The sequence below is a fragment of the Marmota flaviventris genome, chromosome 6, assembly GCF_047511675.1.
Source record: "Marmota flaviventris isolate mMarFla1 chromosome 6, mMarFla1.hap1, whole genome shotgun sequence".
NCBI lineage: Eukaryota > Metazoa > Chordata > Mammalia > Rodentia > Sciuridae > Marmota > Marmota flaviventris.
The window spans coordinates 37,786,484-37,808,258 of record NC_092503.1 but is presented as its reverse complement, the minus strand read 5'-3'; the positions used below and the strand labels follow the sequence as shown (position 1 = coordinate 37,808,258).

At 37.4% G+C, this 21,775-nt stretch overlaps 1 protein-coding gene across 6 annotated transcripts in view; it reads left to right on the top strand.

Annotated features, from left to right (window-relative positions):
- Ncoa7 (nuclear receptor coactivator 7) overlaps positions 1–12,807 on the top strand; it is a 144,013-nt gene extending 131,206 nt beyond the window's left edge. For 5 of the 6 annotated variants that reach the window (XM_071613058.1, XM_071613059.1, XM_027947379.2 and 2 more), the window contains 5 exons: positions 4,284–4,409; positions 5,921–6,073; positions 9,607–9,702; positions 10,076–10,149; positions 10,534–12,807. In XM_071613058.1, coding sequence (XP_071469159.1) covers positions 4,284–4,409; positions 5,921–6,073; positions 9,607–9,702; positions 10,076–10,149; positions 10,534–10,669 — 585 coding nt within the window. In that variant the 3' untranslated portion in view covers positions 10,670–12,807. Of the gene's footprint in view, positions 1–1,540; positions 2,995–4,283; positions 4,410–5,920; positions 6,074–9,606; positions 9,703–10,075; positions 10,150–10,533 lie in introns of those variants that run through there. The other variant, XM_027947380.2, reaches the window with a different exon arrangement.
- The last annotated feature ends 8,968 nt before the right edge of the window (positions 12,808–21,775 follow it).

Below are 21,775 nucleotides of genomic sequence, written 5' to 3'. Positions count from 1 at the left end.
ATCACAATATATATGTGTGTGTGTATATATATATATATATAATTTAAAAATTAACTGTAGATTAAGGTGAAGAATTTAAATGTATGGTAAATGATATTCTTTTTTTTTAAATGATACTCTTAATAGCCATTTTCCCAGGAGTATTTAATGATTTCTGTTGTTTTCTCCATCATATTGAAAGGTCTTTTTTTGTTCTGAAAGGTCTTTTATATATATATATATATATATATATATATATATATATATATGTGTGTGTGTGTGTGTGTGTGTGTGTGTGCGCGCGCGCGCGCGCGCACATTTTTATATGCCTGCTACCTATTTAACTTCTTATTTAAACACAAAGCACAGCCAGGCACAGTGATACATGCCTGTAATCCCAGCGGCTTGGGAGGCCAATGCAGGAGGATAGCAAGTTCAATGCCAGACTCAGCAATTTAGCAAGGCCCTAAGCAATTTAGGGAGACCCTGTCTCAAAATAAAAAGGGCGGGGTGGGGCTGGGGCTGTAGCTCAGTGGCAGAGTACCTGCCTAGCAGGCACTGGGTTCAATCCTCAGCACCACAAAAAAATGAACAAATAAAATAAAGGCATGCTGTCTATCTACAACTACCAAAAAAATTAAAACAAAAAGGGTTGGTGATGTGACTCAGTGGTTTAGCATCCCTGTGTTCAATCCCTGGTACCCAAAAAATAAATAAATATACAAGCATGCTCCTATATTGCCATGCTTAAAGCTTTCAGTAATTAATTCCCCATTGCATACAGCAATTGTTACCCACCTGGCAGATCATTAGAATAACACCTGGGGATTTTTTTTTTTTTTTTAATTAAATCCTAGACCCTTCCTAGATGGTTTCGAAGAATAGCTTAGTTTTAGAAATGCTAACCTATAGGATCAGTGCTAAGCCCTTCATGGCTTCAGGGTTCTTCATTTTTTTCTGCTCTTACTCTTTCACCAGACCTCATCCACCTCCTTTATCTCTGCTTCCCTTGCTCTCTAGTCTCCAGCCACAGTGAACCCAGAAACCATCTCTGTATTTTCCCTGTACCCTCCACCTGGCACATCTCCCCCGTACCCTACTGTCTACTCACAAACCAAAGTACCATCTCCTTTGTGAACTAAGGCATCTCAGAACACCCAAGTGACCCCCACTTCCTTTGAGTTTCTATAGCTTTTAGCATACGTATCATGTGGATTTATTTATTTATTAATTTACAGTTGTCTCTCAACTATCTCCTCATTCACCAGAGCCTATGGACTGCACTGTGTCCCTATGCCTGGCAAAGCACCTTTTATGGTGAACGTCACACAGAAAGCACTTCACAAATGTCAGCTGTCATAAAGTGCCAGGGACTGAAGAAAGTGCTGTCATGTTGACAATGAATCTGAGTGATTCTGCCCCAGTTTGTGTTTAGACTCCTACCTCGAGGGTCAGTTCTGGCTGACCTGGGCCTGGGTATTGACCTGCCAGACTCCATTTTATAACCGGCCCCGGGATGGCCGTGCAATGGCACCCTGATCCCCATAGTAGTCCACAAGACTGAAAGGCCACTGAGATCTGGCAGGGTTGATACCACCCCACCGGTTATCAGTGACCAGTTCTGCTCCCTCACCTGTTGAAGTTTGAACATTAGAGAAGCACTCCAAAGCAAGCATATAAAGCAGGATTTATTTTAAAAAGGGTGTCATAGACTTCTCCTGGGAGGGAGAAGGGGGCTATAGCTTGTATCCTGGTATCCCAAGAAATGAGGTGTTCTGCCTTTTAATACTTTAGGCTTCCTTTGTTCTCCTGCCCTCTTCCCCTTATCTTTTTCCTTCCTGCATGTGTGACTAGGCCCAGGAAATGCTTAGTGGGATGGCCAAAAGGTGGGAACCAGGTGGACTGAAGGGGAAAGGGCAGGATGGAGCAGGCCAGGACACATTAGTTAACAACTTTATAGCTCTGTGTAGGGGGGGACAATTCCTGGGACAGGCTACCTTGCAACAGGTTGGAGCAGGAGCGGGTTATCTTGATAGGGTAGAGGAAGGAAGGGCTCTGAAGGCATTTCAATCCCTCAGGGGGCAGTTTCCAACTTCCCGGACTCCTCCAAATTGGCCTCCTCTGACCTGATTTGATTTACCTATACTGACTGCCTATCTAATTATGGCTTCAGTGTCACTGAAAATTGATCCAGGGGTGCTCTACATTTCTTTCCAAGTCCTTGCTATCTGATCTTTAGAGGAGGACTCATTATGGTTTTTGTTCATGAAGACTAATTCTTAAATATAGAAAGATAAATATTACTTTGCCAGTAGTTTTGTAAATCTGAATTTAATTTGACCTCTTTCACAGCCTCATATAAACCAGATGTCCTCCCATTCTTTTAAATCCCTCATACCCCATGAACATGACTTGGGATTAAAATTGTTCTAACTGTAATAAACCGACCTCAATTGAAGGCTCCCTTTTGGCCTTCCTTTGAAATTAAAACTGATGCCCGGGAACAGATGTACCATTTAAAATCAGAGGTTGAACCTAAAAGAAGGGGCAGAAAGAAAACTCTGAAAAGTCAGGGTGAGAAAAGCAAAGTTAGCCAGAGGACAATTAAGCAAAAAAGGACAAGATGAAGGAAGAAAAAAAAAAAAAAACCACTCTCAAACAATAGGGTTTTATTGCACTGTTAGGAAACCACCATTTCAAAGGTGAAAGTGTCATTTTACAGTCTCACGCTCTGCCTGGCAGGAAGTCTGTTCTCTGTAAATCCTAATTTGGGCGTGTTCCTGTAGAAATGTTGAACCTCCTCCTAAGGGAAACAGAAACTTAATCAGGAAGCTAGATACTGAAAAACAGTTGTAGCTCAGCGTGCCTGCCAGTGTCTGGTGTGGAAGCAGAGCAAAAACCTGTTCCTCATTAGACGGGCTACACTTCTCAACGGTCACAATGAGAGACCCACGATTGCCCTTGGACATTCAGATTTTCTATTGTGCCAGACCTGACCAGGAGCCTTTTGTGAAGGTAGGTTGGAGTGTGTCCTTGAGGGATAATAAGGTGCTGAATTCTCACTGATCTGCCACTCCAGTATGTTTTCACATTCGTTCTAAGGAGAGAGGATTATGCTAGCATTTCAACCAGAGCTGGTCAATTTATTTGTTGTGAATATGGATATACTGTGGTTGCCTCTTTCACTGTGAATCAGAAATCCATATTTGAGGGTTTTTTTTTTCATTCTACAGCCTTATTTTGTAGCTATGATAAGTATAAGTTTCACCAAAAACATGCTGCTTTATTTAATACATTTAAAATGCTGGTTGTGCTTCTTTGGAAGTGTTCTCTTTACCTAGATTCTCTTCCAGAAGATGGTAAAATTTATAAGCTAATTTCCCTACCAGAAATCTGGCCCAGATGGCTGTGGGTACTTTGTATATGTCACTGTGTGGTTTGGAAATTGAGTAATGCATTATCTAACAACTTTCACTAGATGACATTTAAATGCTTTTTCTCTATAATACAGAAGTCATTAATGCTTGTAATTAGGCATTTGGATGAATTAGCTGTCTGATATAATTTAATTTTAAAAGAATTTAGTGTTTTATCCAGAATTTAAAAGGGACAAAAAAAATGTATTTTAAAGCAAGAAGGACTATAGTATTTTATAAAGATGACTATAATTATACAATAAGTGTTGTATACACTATAATGTTTTTCAGTTTAGAAGGGAAAAATACTTTGGCCATTTCTGAACTGTATGTAATATTTGTAACCTGGTTGTAATTTAGAGCAAAGCTTCATGCTTCTCCTGTTGCTGTTCCTGGTAGCTATTATTTCTATCTGGCTTGGTTGCTATGTGCACAACCTTGAGAGAAAACACCAAGAACCTTGATTAAAAACTGTCCTTATTGTTCCAAACTCCCTATTTATAGAAGACTTACTCACTGAGTGATCTCTGATTATTTCCTTGGCAATTTAAATTTAGATGCAGGCTAAAGAAGAATAATTTCGACCATTTTCAAGGGTATAAATTGCTCGTGGAGTTATAAACAGCTCTCACGCAAGGAATGAGCAATCAGCAGCAATAGCAAAACTGGAAAATGGGTGATTTTAATTCATACATATGAAGTGCCTCAGCTGAACTAAGTTCTGCATTTGATCTGGAATCAAAAAATTAACCATTTCCCCAAATGCCTGTTTAACTTATGTCCTGCCACCCAAACTCTCCCTTTTCAGTCAGTCAGGTATCCAAGATAGCTTTGTTCTCAGTTGAGGAAAAGTCATCTTTGTCTTGGGTTGTTTTTTCCTTGCCTCAGATCATTACCGTTGAGGAGGCGAAGCGCAGGAAGAGCACGTGCAGCTACTATGAGGACGAAGAGGAGGAGGGGCTACCAATCCTGCAGCCTCAAAGTGCGCTGCTGGAGAACATGCACATAGAGCAGGTGGGTCTTCCCTGGGGACTTGGGATGAGGGTCTGCTAGGCCTTCAAAGATACTCCCCATCTCTGACTGCATTTGCTCTTTTCACTCCTGCTGAGGGATGATCCAGGGCTGAAGGGAGGAACGTGAAGTCCTAACCAAGGCCAGCCTGAGCTTCTCTGCTTCTGAAAAATTATAACAGTCTTTTCCACTGCCTTTCTGGGAGTATAAGCAACTGATCAGACATGAATACCCTTCTCTCATATCTAAAGGAAAAGTTACTTCTTATCTTACAAAGAAATATAAGTGTCCTACTAAGGTCCTAAAAGGATCCAAATTTATCCCAGCGATTATTGCAGAGTTCTAATGGCTATTATTTATAGGGCTCAATAAAATTAATATAGCAAGTATACTTTCTTGCTTTTATGAAAACACCTAACCCTAGAAAGAATTTTTCTTTTTCTGTCATTTTCTTTGCGATTTTGTTTTCTGAAAATCTGGTAATTGTATTTTATGAGATGTTATTATGTTCTTATATCTGAACTTTGGTAGGAAATCACTTGTAATTCTTTTGTCAGTTAGCTTAGAAACCTGAATTTCACAGAACTTAAAGAGTCATCAAGTTCAATTCCTCAGTTTACAAATGAGCCAGTGAAGGCCCAGGAAAATCAAGAGAATTTACCAAGGAGCTAAATATAGGTAGGGTTCATGCTGACAGTGTCTGGAACTGATTTGAAACATTCTAAAGACAGCACGTCATCACTTCCTTTCATGATATTTTCGAAGACATATACATCATTGGTATTTATGGCAGCTAAGTTTAAGCTAAATATTGATGTGGGTGAAAGGTGCAGGTACAAGGTGGACAGATAACCTCTGACATCTAACATAAGGCACCTGTGTTTTGTTGCTATCAGATCTGTGGGAAGCCATAATTGCCACGAGCTGTTCTGAGTCTGTGAAAGTTTAGAAAGAACCATTGGAAAAGTATGAACTATTTGTTAAAAGTCAGATTGTGATATAGAAAAAGAGTATGTGTCTAGTTCATACTTCCTTACCTGCCTTGATCAGTGTCTTCGAAAGTTTGTCCCATACCACATGACAAAGTTTCAGTCAATGACGAATTGCAGGTGTGACATGGTACCCTAAGATTATATCACCTAGTGAATGGCAGGCATCTTAGTTTGTGTAAGTACACTTGATGATACTCACATCACCACAAAATTGCCTAACAACACATTTCTCAGAACATATACCTATTATTAAACAGCATACCTCAGTAGCATAGGAACCTACAGTCAGGCACCAAGGGGAGAAGCATCCTCTGAGCAGCCTCCCTGCCAAAGTAAATGCTTTAAAGCAATGATTTTTTTCCATTCTCTTTCTTGGTTTATGGTGGCAAATATTTACCACCATAGACCAAGCAATGCATAAGTAAATATAAAACTTTGAGTTTGAACCACAGGCATACGGGTTTGCAAGTCATTTGCTGATTTGTGGTTGAATTGTCTGTTTGCATCTTCTTGTACTGGCAGCTGGCCCGACGCCTTCCAGCAAGGGTGCAAGGGTATCCGTGGAGACTGGCCTACAGTACCATAGAGCATGGAACCAGCTTGAAAACTCTCTATCGGAAATCAGCATCACTAGATAGTCCAGTCCTATTGGTCATCAAAGATATGGATAATCAGGTGAGTCCTGCTTCTCTCAGAGAGAACACTTTTTAGTGTCAATTTTCAAATCTACTCAACAGAAGAGAGATGAGTACAACGAGTTCTCCTCACCCACATTTCACAGTTAGCCTGATTTTGCCATGTGTGCTGCTTCTCTTTCTTTTATCTTTGTTTTTTCTTTCCCAAGGTATTTTGAAGTAAATTCCAATCATGATGTCATTGCACCCCTATGTACTTCATAATCATTTCTAAAAAGAAAATGGAACATATCTCTAAGTATAGTCACATTCTAAGGAATTTTTTTTTCCTATGCTGACCATGGAGTAGGAAAATATAATGGTATTCAATAACCTAAAGCTGAGGGGCTGGGGATGTGGCTCAAGCGGTAGCGCGCTCGCCTGGCATGCGTACGGCCCGGGTTCGATCCTCAGCACCACACACAAACAAAGATGTTGTGTCCGCCGAAAACTAAAAAAAATAAATATAAAAAAAAAAAAAAAATAAAAATAAAAAAAAAATAACCTAAAGCTGAAAAGTTGAGAAAAGTCAGGTCTGGATTTGGGGACAATTTCAGAAATAAGTTCCAGTGCCACACCAGAGTTTTTTTTCAAGTGACTGAAGTAGCACCCACAAAACTTGCCTGCTGTGGCTGTGATGGGAGCTTGTCAAAGCCTCAGTGTGTCATGCCCAGGGGCCCAACTGTTAAATAAGCATCAGGGAATCCTCTGTGCCATTCCTAATTGCATTGTCACCAGTTACAGCTGACCTTTCTAGGAGGCCCTGGTTAAATCTAAGTATTACCCGCCACCATCCACTCTTCAGTGTGCTCTTCCCTCAAATCAACTTGGAGTATGAGGCTTCCTTCATTTACTACCCGGTCAGTCTATTATGTCTTAAAAGAAAGACAAGTCGAGCCTGATCTTCATTTATTTCAGTTTGATCTGTGAGGTATTCAGGTGTTTTGCCACTTGTGACACAGCCTACTTCCTGCCCCATAATCCCCAGTGCAGATTGTTGGAAGCTTACTCTAGGCACACATGGCCAAAAAAGACAGGACTCCCTCTTCTCCCAGCCGTGGTGTATCCCCTCTAAGTGTAGGTTCCCAGCACTTCTTATTCCCTACCTGAGATCTGTGTATCGGAGACTTAAATCCAGGCAAGTGTGGCCTAAAGGCAGGGAGAAGGCTCTCTTCCTCCATCCAGCCACTGCTCACAGGGCTGTTCGATGGCATGGCAGGCTGAATTTAGAGATTTCTGGTCCTGTTGTTTCGGCTCATAGGGCAGAAGTTGCACCATAGGCGAGACAAGCCAAGACCACAGCCTACTGTCTCTGCCCAGCACCTTGCTCATAAAGCAGGATTATTCCTCTGAGAAAAGCAGGCTGTTGTCTAGACTGAGCTCCAGAGCAGTCACTTGGAGATTTTTCACAGGGGAAGAGTCAGACTATAAAACAGAGCTCTGAAGTTATCTCCAAGAAACTTATTTAAATAAGTATAGGGAAGTTCAAGTCCCACCCTAGAAAACAATGAAAAATTTGGTGGTAAACAATGAAAAGGAAGCTGGTAGTCCTGTGAAGGCAACAACCTGAACTAGACAGTCTGGTTTACTAGAGAGAACCTGGGATAAAAGACAGCTAAGGAGAATCTTCTTAGAATCAGGATAAACTCCATAGACTGGCTGAAGAAACTGCCCCTGCAAAGACACCTAAATGAAACTGAATTGGACTGTGGAGTAATTTATAGCACAAATAATTGTTGAAAACAAGAAAACAATCGTCAGACAAGTAACATGGCGCCTGATTTATACTAACCTAATTTTACTGAGGTGTGGAAATGTCACTTCTTTGGTTCTCTGTTACACCTCTCCACTTACTGTAGTGCTGTTTGTTATACATTGATATAGTAGATCCAAACCCAAAAATAAATTGCTATGATTACTAATTTACATTTTATAGTTGAGAAAAAATAAATATACACTTATAGGTTTTGTTATATTAACCTTCATTTTATCATTTTTGATTGTCTTCATATATTTCTGTAGATGAGTTTATTCTGTTATTGCTAAAAATATTACATTTTTATATGACGTGACGTAGATCCAATAATACTATTATATACTTGTTTGATGGAGTTTCTTCCTAAATAAATGAACAGGAAAAAAGACAATAGACATTTCCTATATAGCCACAGTGCTATAGATCTAAAAAAAAAAAAAAATCACAGTAATTTCCTAGTATTATCCAGTGGATAATAATATCCAAGTCCTTAAATGAATTTGCATGTTGGCTAAAAAAAATTATAGTTAAGGAAGAATATAATTCTTTAGAATCCTGCAGAGGTCAGAGAGTAAGGATATCTTTTTCTGTTGATTTGTCAGAAAGGAACCCATTTTCCACTTATGGCTATTGCCCATCTTATATTTTAGCACCATGTCTTTAAAAAGAGATACCTCGTGTTATTTTTTTTAGTACTGTTACTGAAAGATCTCTGAAGAAAGTGAAACAGAATTTTAATGTTTTTTTTTCCTTTGTTTTTAACAGAAAAATGTAGTAATAGGAAGTATGAATAACATTGGTTAGAAAGTTTCTAGACTTTTGTTCTACCCAATATTTAGTATTTCAAGTGTAATTGGTAAAGAAGAGAGCATACTGTGGTTATGATCACATTAAAATAATTTTTTAAAATTTTTTAAGAAATTTTTCAGATAACCTTCATTTAAAGCAATGTTTCTACAGAGGGATTTGAAGCAGAAGGTATACATGAATCACCTAGAGACATTTTTAAAATAGATATGCTCACCACTGCCAGCCCCCATCCCTGCAAGTACTGAGGCTATGGCCATACATATTCTGAAAATGCTGTTCCTCATGTAACTTACCTATCCTTCCAGCCTCCCAGTATGAAAAAGCAGAAGAATCATTGATTTAAACACATCTAGTTCACCTTTAAAGCCCATAGAATTATGAAGTTACTTTTTCATTAAAAGTTATCTCAAATTAAGATATATTGATCATCATGTTTAGGTGGTAGTTTTATTAAGCATATCAATAAGCATATTAATTACTTGTTCTTACAAATCAAGGGGAAGGAAATTTATTTCTGCTGGGGAATGTCTGGCCATAATTCTACTTATAAAACACATGAGAGATGTGACCATTTTCTCCCAAGCAGGCATTTCTGTGTGCAAGACACATCATCATCTTGTTTAATGTTCCCAATATGTTGTAAAGGAAATTTGTCTCTGTAGTAGACTTTGGCAGTCTTTTAAGATTGAAGCAACTTGTGGGCCTTGGACAAACAAGTTCTCTGACTTCTCTGATGGCTCTTCCATACACCAGGAAGCCTGGCCACTTGGGTTCCAATCAAAAATGGGGACATTTGGTGGATTCTTTTGTTTGGTGGTCTTTTTTACTCAAGAGCTCCAATTTAGTAAAATCTTTGCTGGAAGAGGTATAATTACATCTTAAAACAAGATCGTATAAAAAATATATTTCAGAAAGCCTTTCTATGGGAGGCTTAGGTTTTAAAGTACACATTTGTTTTCTTTTGACAGATTTTTGGAGCATATGCAACTCATCCCTTCAAGTTCAGTGACCACTATTATGGCACAGGCGAAACTTTTCTCTACACATTTAGCCCTAATTTCAAGGTACCTGATGGGGGAAATGTTTGATTCCTTAGTAGTGGGAGTGGCAAGGACTGTCCTATGAACTTAAGAACTCACTTCAGCCTGGGTCAGCACTTCATGATTGTAGCACACAAACTGCTTAGGGTCCCTGGCCTTGGGAGTGTGGGAACCAGGGAGGGGATGCAGATTATACCAGCATGTAACTGAAAGGTCCTTCCTACTTTGTTACACTTTGGAGGTCTCCTTCTATATGGGCCAGGACTGATAATCAGGAGCCTTCTCCATCAAAGGGAGGTGGGTGGCTCCCTTCCACATAATAGTTCTATTTAAGATTCTGTGTTTGCTATTTCTCCCGAATAAAATGTCTATTCTCTATTTTGTTTTCTACCCCAAGGTCTTTAAGTGGAGTGGAGAAAACTCATATTTTATCAATGGAGACATAAGTTCTTTAGAACTTGGTGGTGGAGGGTAAGGTTTTCTTTGTCATTGTTTTACCACTTGACCTGTGAGAGTCTGTTTTGACCCAGTTAACCAAAACCTCAGTGTCAGCAGATTTTTTGCTAGTTCATGTGCTTTAATTAATTAGGATAGTGGACTAACACATGACACTATCCTAATTAATCAAAGATAAAAATCATTTGTTCATGTACCTAGTTGAGAAATGACTACCCCATGTCTTTTAGGAAAGACAGGTCATTTAAACAAAATGAAGGAATGAGGGCCTTTATTTTGCAAGCAATTTAGAGTTTTTACTGTCTGTGGCATAAAGGAAAGAAGAGGCAAGGGAAAACAGAAAATATGCCATGTAAGATCTAAGTGTATTTCCCTTTTTTTCCTTTAACTTGTTTTCAGGGGAAGATTTGGTTTATGGCTAGATGCTGATTTATACCATGGACGAAGCAACTCATGCAGCACCTTCAATAATGACATTCTTTCCAAAAAGGAAGACTTCATTGTGCAGGACCTAGAAGTGTGGACATTTGAGTGAAATTTGGACTGCCTTAAAATATAACATTAAAAAGACTGGGTTGGATCAGCCCTCCTAAAGCTGGCTGGAAAATGAAGCCCCAGCCCAGGCTGCCTCATCCCACAATGCTTTCTTTCTGCCATCATCTCAGAGCATGGTCAACTTTGCAAAAAGATCCTGAAAGGTACGTGTGGAGGGCAGACACTGAAGAAAGAAATTTGAAGTCCAGATTGTTCAAAGACTTTGTTCTTCCACTTCTTTCAAATCCATACAGTGAGGAATTGGAGTGTTTATATGAGTTGAATGCAATTTTTATTTTTGGTAACTGTGAAAAAAAAGATACTGTGGAAATATATCCATGCCTTGTGTATTTATCAGCATAAATTTTCATTGCAAAATGTACAGCTATTGTTTGTCATGGAAAAGGTTAGTCTCATTTAGAAAAATTGAAAGGACACAGCACTTAAAGGGAATATATATGATTTTTTTTAAAAAAACAGTTTTATTTATTATTTCTAGTGTATTGTCTAAAATATGTTGGCAGGTTTTTTTTTTTCTTTTAATATGTCAAATCTTGAAATAAATAAATGTATACATTTGTGCTATGTTTTGGGAACAAGTCTGTTTGATTTATATAATTTTATATTGATTTTTTTTTGCCCTGATTGTTTAGGGTGATAGGTCTTAAGCAGTATATATATTTCTAAATTTTTAAAAGCCCATTACCAATGTTTATTGATTTGACTATAGAAATAGTCAGGTTTTTTGTTTTTTGTTTTGTTTTGTTTTGTTTTTTTGGTACCAGGGATTGAACTCAGGGGCACTTAACCACTGAGCGACATCCCCAACCCCCTTTTTTTTTTTTTTTTTCGAGACAGGGTCTTGCCAAGTTGCTTAGGGCCTCGCTAAGTTGCTGAGGTTGGCTTTGAACTAGCTATCCCCATGCCTCAGCCTCCTGAGTCACAGGGATTACAGGCATGTGCCACCCTAGGCCAGCTTTCTATTTGATGATTACAAAGGTACATTTTAAATTACCCGAACATATTCATGTAAAGCAGAATATACCATCTCTTGACATTTATAGAAATGGAAACCTTTATGAACCCAGACTTAAAACAAAACTTGCTTCTGAAAAAAATTATGTTTCTTATAAAACCATATGTGTTGATAACAAAAACTTTATTTTCATAGTGTTCTTTTGCACAATTTCTCCCCCAAATGTTTACATTAATGAGCAGGCCTCTATTTTAAAAGGGAGTGTTTTAATTTCTGCTTTTTTAAAAATCAGATGAAAAAATGTCAAATTGGACCAATTGTCTTGGGTTTTAGACTCTTATTTGAGAAAAAATGCAAAGAAATGCATTTATACCAAAATTGGAATAAAAAAGAAAACCTATTTTTTAATGTGAACTCATTTTCACATCAAAGAACCTCTTTTATTAAAAATAATAATAAAGCCTTATAAAAAAACTTATTAATTGCTAGACTTTTATGAAAACCAAAGACTACTAATGGAAAAAAATTAAATAATAGCCAAAGCTGAGAAGAGGTATGTCACAAATTATTTCCACAGTGATGTTTAAAAGGAAAAATTTATAACAAGCAGTATTTACATATTTGCATTAAAAAAAAGCAGTTCTTAGAATATTTCTCTTATTTTAGTTCCCCATTTTAGGCTATTTGTAAGAGAACAAACTGTCCAATGGCCTCTTATCAGATCAACAATTATTGTGCTATGTTCTCATTCCATGCAAATTTAAAGGAATACTATAAAATTTTAAATCCATAGCCCAGGCATACTTTTTATCCAGTTTTCATACTGAGAATTCTTGATAAACATATTGGCGGTTTAATCTTAATCTGCTTATTAAAAATAAGTTGGTGTGAGATATTAGGAATGTCTCATGATGATCATGTTTACCATGTATGCCATTTGCAACCATATGCTATTAATAAACAAAATGCTCATTTTGCATATAGTTCACTCTTACCTAGTTTAGTCCATGATACTATACTTGTGAGAGCATATCCAAATGTTGTGTTCTCTATTTAAAACAGTATTGTCCAATCAGAAATGTGTGGACCTTCATTTATGGATATTGACTATATGTAATGCAGTGCTATCCCAATATTTTCAATAAAGGAATTTATGCATTCAGTGTGATTTTCTTTCCTGAGGTTTCATTTACCTAGTATTTATTGGGTAAAGTCCTACCTCCAAGATATTGCAAGTACGCTTCCTGACAAGTGTAGTAAAGCAAGTCACAAGAATTTTTTTATTTCCCGGTGTATATAAGATTTATGATTTCAGAATTGTGTAGACTTTTAAGTGTGCAGTAGCAATATGTTTAAAACAATGTATATACTTAATTAAAAGTTCTTTATTGCTGAAAATACCAATGATTAACTGAGCTGTCCGGAAAATGGCACTGACAGACTTTGCTTGATGGAGGGTTGCCACAAACCTTCAATTTGTTAAAAGTGCAGTATCTGCAAAGTTGATGCATTGTACACAACTTGATGAAGCATGACTGTACTCAAGTTTTTCATATTGTGAGAGGTGATGAAATATCCAAGACTAAACAAGGTTCAGAGCTTATGTTTTCATTGCTGCCCTGGAAACTCCCTCTTAATTTCTGGTAGCCACCCTCCTTGTTCTCCCATCAGTTCATGGAAACTGCTCTTATTATAGGTACTAAAGACAATTCTGGGCTTCCTCTATCAAGTTTCTTCTCTGTTCTTAATCCTTTCAGCTATTCTGTGAATAATGACCTTCTTTTAACATCTGACTCAACCTGATTCCTAATTTCTATGAGAGTCACCTTACCCTCTGATAAATTTTCTGCCATCTAGCTCCTAAAGATGAAGACCCCAAGTAACTTGTTCATAAATCAATATCTAAGAACTGGGGTGGGAGGAGGCAACCAAAGGTTTCTTTAGAATCTGTTGGAAATTATTTAAATGCATCCCGATGTTACACACCACCAGGGACACCTGAACTTGTGACTACCACCCTTGATTTAAGTTCCCTTTCCTTGGTTCCTTTTAAAGTTTTAGAGACAAATGAAACAAGACTAACGAGAACTACACTCCTTCTGAGGAAGGCATTAGAATTTCTTAAAGCAAAAAAGAGTGCTAAGATTTTGATGTTCTTCTTAGGGTGTCTAATCTATTTTTACTGATTTAATCAGGCAGAGAAAGGTAAAGAGGTCAGAAGTCAAAGGAAGTTCCAGAAGCTTTAAAATAAGGGCAACCACACTTGCCCCTATGGAAGTTTAAGAAGTGTCTCTGAACACTTCTATCTGCCCAATCATGACAAGTTCTGCCTCATTCAGGGGAAACCTTAACCTCGGGGCATCACATCTCTGCTCTCACCTCCTTGCCTATACACTTTATCCAAAGTGACCCACTAACAGAAGGTGTGTTAGCTTAGAAAATTAGGCTTCACCAGTCACTCCAAACTCAAATGTCCTTATTCTCTTCTATCTCAAAATTTCTAGTGGTACTTAGGGACTCCACAATCTGGTCCATCAATACATTAAAATGGGGTTTCTTGATAGAATATCTTTGGGACTTTTGTCTTTCTTTTGGATTAGCACTGCCCAGTAGAACATCCAATGACAGAAATGTTCCACAGATTTTCACTATAGACATTTTATTATAGACACTAGTTACCATACTTACGTTGAACACTTGAAATGTGCCTTGTGTGGCTGAAGGGCTGAGTTTTCTATTTTTTTTTAATTTAAATTTATTTAAATTTAAATAGCTGCCTATGTATTGGACAACACAGCCTTTTTTTTTTTTTTTGATCAAACCCCAAGGCTTAGTACATGTTAGGCAAGTACTCTACTATTGAGCCCCAACTCTTAGCACAGCTCTAGATCAGCTGTTATTGCCAGTTCTTATTTCATGAGACAACAAATCCCTCACCAAAAGAGAACTTTAGTTCCAAACACTTGGATTTAGTTCCATTACAGATCTTCATGTAGCTTGGTCCCACCTAAGGTATAAATATGTCTCTTACTATTTAGGAGCTCCATTTGTAAAGAAATCAGGGAGCTGAGTACTCTGGGAGTCTTTCCATATTGCAAGATTGACTCTTCATAAGACCTTTGGTCCCCATCTCTAATCTCTAGAAAATTTATCCTAGTGCCAGACCTTGTTTCATGTAAAGTCTTCCTGGTGTGGCCATCACACATGTTCTGTGCCTATTTAGGACATTCCACTGCTCAAGGCACTCACCACAATGCATGCATGATGGAGCACAAGAAAGAAAAACAGTGCTTACAGTATTTTTCAGTTGATCTCAAAGTGATGGAACTACTGAGAATGCCTCTCACAGGGCCATTTAGTGACCAATTGTCCTTACCAAGTGTGCCAGCTGGTATGCCGACTGGCCACATGTACACTTAGAGAACTTGTGTGTACATGTAGAAAGGTTTTTATATCAACCTGTTAGAATGAAGGGTAATCTAGAACCATAGAAGAGAGACTATTAGATAGCCTCAGTTGTGTCTTATTTACCCATTGACCAGGGCCCACATTTGATCGAGCCCTTCACTTCTAGGGTTACAAAAGGCAACCCTGCTCTAGTTTAACATAACCCAGAGGAAAACAAGAAACGCCTTCAAGATACACATTCACTTTCAACAAGCTTTGATGATATAATTGTCGGCTTCCCATTTTCCAACAAATACCTGTGATAACCAACTTAGAAAAAAATTTATTTTGGCTCACAGTTTTGGAGGTTTCCACTCATGATTAAGTGACCCTGTAGCTTTGGCAACTATGGTGAGGCAGTATACCAGAGAAGAGAATGTGTAGCACAGGAATCCCATTCACCTCAAGGCCCAGAACAAAAGAGAAAGAGGGAGAGTCCATAGTTTCAAAGTCCCCTACAAGGGCCTACATTCAATGATGTACAACTTTCTGTTAGGGCCCACGTCTTAATGTTTCTACCACCTCTCAGTAGCACCAAGTTGAGAACTAAGCCTTTAATACGTGGGCCTTTCGGGAGCCTTTCTAGATTCAAACTATAGCTGATGATAAGGCAGTTCTAATTGTGCCTTTTCAGAAAAAAAAAAAAAAAAAACCTTAAATATTTATTTATTTATTGAAGTACCAGGGGGTGATCCCAGGGATGCTGGACTAGTAAGCCACAATCCAGCCATTTTTAATTTTATATTGAGTCAGGGTTTACGTTGCTTAGGGCCTCACTAAATTGATGAGGCTGGCTTTGAACTTGTAATCCTCCTGCCTCACCCTCCTGATTTGCTGGGATTATAGGCATGCACTACTATGCCTGGTTCATTCTGTAGACATTGGAATTCACCCAATCAGTTTGGGCTTCAATCTCCATGGTAGTGCTTGGCACCTAACTCTTCCATGTCTGATGGATCTCAACTGAGATAAACCCTTTCATCTTTGAAAACTAAATTTAAAAAAATAATAACATTTCTACAAAGATATGTTGTATTGACCTTGAGAGCTATTAAAAGGTCTCATCATTACTCCATACCTAACAAGGCCCAGTATTATTCCTTATAGCATCTTGTTCTCTATTAGATTCTATAAAGGATTAGAAAAGTAAATAGGTTTGACCTGGAAGTATGCCAGAGAATTGTGGATATATGACATGGGTCTCTTTTGGCAGATCCTATAGTTAGATCATACAGATAAAGCTAAAAAAATTCTAAAGACTTCAAGAGGCAGCAAAGCATAGCAGTTAAGGTATGGATTCTCTATATAGCCAGATGTCCTAGGTTTGAATGTGAGCTCTAGATCTTACTAGCTAGTAGCTAGCTTACTAGCTTTGTTATTTAACCTCCCTGTGCTTCATTTTCCTTATCTGTAATATAATAATAATAAGCACTCCATGATTGTATGATGATTAAAGCACTTAAATAGTATAATGTCACCACTACTAGGTTTTAAATTTACAAATTATTCAATTACTCTTTCTAATGGAGGGATCACCTAATGATATGACAATTACAAAGGAGAGTTCATCTTCTAAGATAGCAACTTATTTAATGCTGAAAACTGTTTTCAGATATATTGCAATTGCTCTCGTTTGCTCTTTAGATATTTTAACTAAGGCTTTGTCTCATCTTTTTTTCTTATAAAAATAACACATGTTCACGGAAATATTTTCAAATAGCATAGAAGAGAATTCAGTAAAAGGCAAATGTTTCCCTCCCTATGTTCTCAGAAGTAATAATCACAAAAGTCTTTATGTTCCTTTCTTGAGAATTTCTGTGCATAAATAAGCTGATATATATGTTCTTCATATAAACAGAAGCATACTACACACACTGTTCTCCAGTTTGCCTTTTTAATTTAATAAAATACTGTCAACATTTTTTATCAGTATATGTAGACTTCATTCTTCATTGCATTAGTCTATCATGGTTTAAATAGTCCTTCATTAATGGACTTTTTTGTTGTTATTGGCTATTACAATATTTCTTAGTGAATATCCTCATCCAGAGCTTTGTCCATTAATATGCTATATATTTGTAGGATAATTGTGATCACTGAGTCAAAGAATGTATGCACTTTTTATTTTAAAAGATATTGTCAATTGTTCCTCCTCAAAAAAATTATAGCCCAGAGCTATGAGCAAGGTAAGCAGTTATCTCACAGCCTCAACAATACTAATTATGTCAATCTTTTTATTCTTTGCTCAAATGGTAACTTGTTTTAATTTTCATTCTTTAGTCATGAATTAGGTTGAACCTATTCCCGTACGTACTACATATGAATATGCCTTTTTAAAAAATTGACTATCAATGTCCTTAATCCAATTTTCTACTGAGCTGTTCATCATCATTTTACTGATTTATAACTGCTCTTCTTATGGTCACAGGTAGCCCTTTGTCATTTATATTGCAAAGTTTTTTCTCAACTTATATTTTTAAAATCCATGTTTTTTTTTCACACATAAGAGGTTTTTTTAAAAAATATATATATATATATTATTACCATTTCTTCATAGTCAGATTTATCAACCACTTCCTTTATAACTTCTGGGCTATAATTTTTTAGATCAAGTTAAATGTATTTAGCATTATTTTTATTTCTCACTTAAATACCTTCCAAATTAATAATGCATTAACAGCATCTTCCACCTTATCTAAACAGTGTTTTCTCTTGCTAAGATTATGCTGAATTACTTTCCCCTCATACTTCAGAATATCTCAAAATAGCCTCCTCAAAATCAGTTTCACTTTGCATGGGTCTCTAGTCATCCCTTCAAGATACGTCAACATATTCAAGAAATGTCTTAAGGCAAGAACTGAATGTTTACCCTAAGTTAACATCCTCTTATAGCAAGCTAGGGGTAGGCAAAGCAGATGGGTAGAACCCTGCCTGGTCTTGAGACCCTGTCACAATGCCTTGCTGAGGAACAATTTACATATTAATAATGAAGATGAAGAGGAGCAGGAGAAGGACAGGCAACATCTACTTAGCATTAACTTTGCTTCTTCCCTTTTTAATGCATTATCCTATTAGATTCTCAGAAGGAAAATGGGAAAATTGTGATCTCTGTTCAGAGAAGAAGAAACTGATTCTTCAGGAGTTAGGAAACTTGCCTGAAAACACAGAACTAGGAGGGTTTGAGCCCAGTTATCTTTAGTTATGACTAACCCCAGAGCTGCCCTCTTAACCACAATAGTGTGCTAGCATTACCCACTCTTTACAACATCTCCTCTGCCTCATACCCACCGTCTGCTTCACTACTACCTCAGGCATCATGATCCCCAATCTTCCACTCTAGAAAAAAAGGCACCAGAATGGCCAGGAGCTCCTCTGTGGTTAGCCATGTCTTACTCATCCTCATATCCCCAAAGCCTGGCTGGGTGTATGGCCTCTAAGAGGCATTCAATAAATGCTTATCATGTTGAACAGAACTGATGTGCATTACTGAAGGGAATGAGTCCCAGAGCAGTTAAAGGATGTGTCCAATGTTCCAAGCTAAGTGGAGAGCTGGGATAAAATACAGATTTGGTATTTTCAGATCTCTTCTCCTGGCCCCTACACAATGCTATAGCATAGGTTCATAAGCATCAGTCTTGAATTATCTGATTCAAGAAGGAATTATCTTATCTCTAGTTTCTGGAATTCTTCTCTTTGATTTTAGGGAGTATGGTCGAAGAATTCTGGGAAAGGCATTTCTGGGGAATGACTGCCCATGGGAGAAGAATTCCTTCATTTTCAGGTCTCTTAGTTGTTAGCATTCTAAAAAATGTAGACTGAGAAATAGTTCTAGGGCCTGGGGATTTTAGGGCATTGGCAATGAATCACATTCTGAGTTTCTAAAAGTGATACCTGTAAGAATAGTGTTCAACCAGAAGACTGCTTGAACAAAGATCAAACTATCAACTGATTTTGCACTTTGATGATGGGGTTCCAAGAAGAGTGCAAGAATATGTGATTAACTGGATTCTCCAGGCCTAACACATTGTGGTGATGTAGAGCAGAAGATTTTTTAGGGGAAAAAAATCAAGAAGAATATTTTATAAATAACTTTATTTATGAAACAGGTAATGGAGGCAAAGTAGTACAGTGTATGGTACTGTGCAAGCACAGAATAATCGTAAGCTAGATTCTGACACCTCCACTTATTAGCACAAGCTCCTTAAACTCTCTACCTCAGTTTCTTTATCTATAAAAGAAAAGCAATAATACTTACCTCATATAGATGTCATGAAAATTAAATGGATTAATGCATATAAAGTCATGTACCACATAACAACATTTCAGTTAATGATGGACCACATATATGATGACTGTCCTATAAGATTGTATCTCCTAGTGTTGTAGTAGTCATCTTGGTTTGTGTAAGTGCATGCTATGATATACTTACAACCCAAATTGCTAACTGCCTGTTTCAGAAAGTATATCTGGTATTAAGCAACCCATATCTGTACTGCACACATTTCTCCTTTTTTCCCATACCATTTCTAAGATTAATTCATGTTGTTATTGAAGATATATTTCACTTATGTGTGAATATGTGAACTACAGCTCTGTTTAGCTATTCTCCTATCTGTAGACAGAGGTGCTTGCAGTTTTTTTTTTTTTTTTTTTGAGTATGTGAATGTTTGACTTTATAAAAGAGCACCACAATATTTTGCAAAGTGATTGCGTCATTTGCATGCCTATCAGAGTTTAACATCCAAATTTTGATACTGTTAGACTTAGTTTCTATCAATCTCAAGGGTGTGTGATGTTATTTCACTGGTTTTAATGATTATTAAATCTGATTATTAATGAAGGTGAGCATTATTTAATATGTTTCTTAGTCATCCTTGATTTCTCTTTTTTCTTGTCTCTTCGTGTTTACTGCATATTTTTTAAAGCCTGTCTTCTTGGAACAGGCCATATGACATCCTTGCTATTTCTGCTTTAAGGATAAAAGATATTAGTCTGTTAACTTTATTTTATTCTGATAATGAGAATAAATAGTTAATATGATACTATCAAGGAGTCTCAGGCCCTATAAGGTTATTTTTCTCTAGTCTCAAACTGATAATATGTAGGGAAAGGAATGAAAAGGAGAATATTAAAAAAAATTTTTTTTATACTTGTAGATGGGAAAAATGTCTTTGTTTAGTTTTTTATGCAGTACTAAGGATTGATGCAGTACCCAGTGCCTAACACATACTAGGCAAGTGCTCAGCCCCAAAGTGGGGATTTTTGTCAGTGTATTTTGCTTTTCAGATTTGGGCATGTATTTGTACAGTTAATTAGGTTACATGATTTTTTTTTATAAAGCAGCATCAAGCACTTTAATTGAAATTATAGTAAATATGTATTGAGCACTTATAGGCTAGGTACTTGTCTAAGAAAATAACATATATTATTTCAATAATTATAATAACTTGTGATGATCATAAGATAGGCACTAATAATATTTTCCAAATGAGGAAATGGAAGCACTGAAAAATTAAATTACTTGTTTAAAGATGAAATCACTGTTAAGTGTTAGAAATGGGCTTCGAGTTGAGGAAGTCTGCCTCCCCAGCCCATGCTGTTAACCCATCAGCATAATCACAGGAAATAACAAGTCACTTGGGAGCATTGAAATAAGATAGAGTTAATGATGGACCACACATACGATGACTGTCCTATAAGATTATATCTTATAGGTATGTTCCCAGAAACAATTTAGGGACTGGATATGCCTTTGGGGTATGCTGGGTAGGGAAGGAAGTGAATATGGGAGGGGAGCTGAAAGAGTTGAACGAAAGATTAAGAACTGAAATTGCTAACAGATGCTGGCAGAGGTGTGAGGAATCACTGAAGTTCAAGTTTTTGGAAAAACTAGGTGAATATTACATTAGGTTCTTGCCATGGGAGTTGTGTCAGACAGGATTAGAAGCAAAGGGCATTGGAACCCAGGTGTTTGAGAAGCTGTGTCATGGGCGCAGAAGTTATCTCAACTTATGGCAGGCAGGGTATATGCAGCATTCATGAGCCAGGGGCTGAAGTTCTATATGAATCTGTAGGAGAGATTTAGAAGCTGGTAGATGTGGTGATTGTGCTTCCCATTGTAACATGAAACTTAAAAAGAGGGCAGTGTGTTGGGGGTTATACAGGTAGGAATAGAATCTCCTGGAACTGGCAGATGCTAGGAGAATGTCAACCCTGCTTCCAAATCTCTCAGCCTATTGGGAGGTGGGGAAATCCAGCAGCTTTTTGCTTGTCAAACCTCAAGGGACATGATGTCTTAGAGGAAAAGCAGCTTTCAGCTAAGGCAAGAAGATGAAGATATGACTCTATGAGGAAGTTGAGGATGTATAGGAGAGTATTTAAAATGAAACTGTGGTTTTTACAATGGAAATGTTTTAGTTCTTGTACCAGTTCAGCTTTGTTTTGTTTTTGTTTTTGTTATTGTTTTTCTGCTCAATTTGAGATAGAAATCACGAAGCAACAAGCAATTCCATCCAAACGAGGCTATATTGGAGCTTATACTCCAGCAAAGGGAGAGAGTGCATGGATAAAAGTTCCTGGCTCCTAGAGGAAGAACAAGATAAAGCTTGTATAGTTAGACAAGCAGCCCACACAGGGGTACTGGTGGCAATTGTGCACCACCTAGGATTTCTGCATACATCTTAT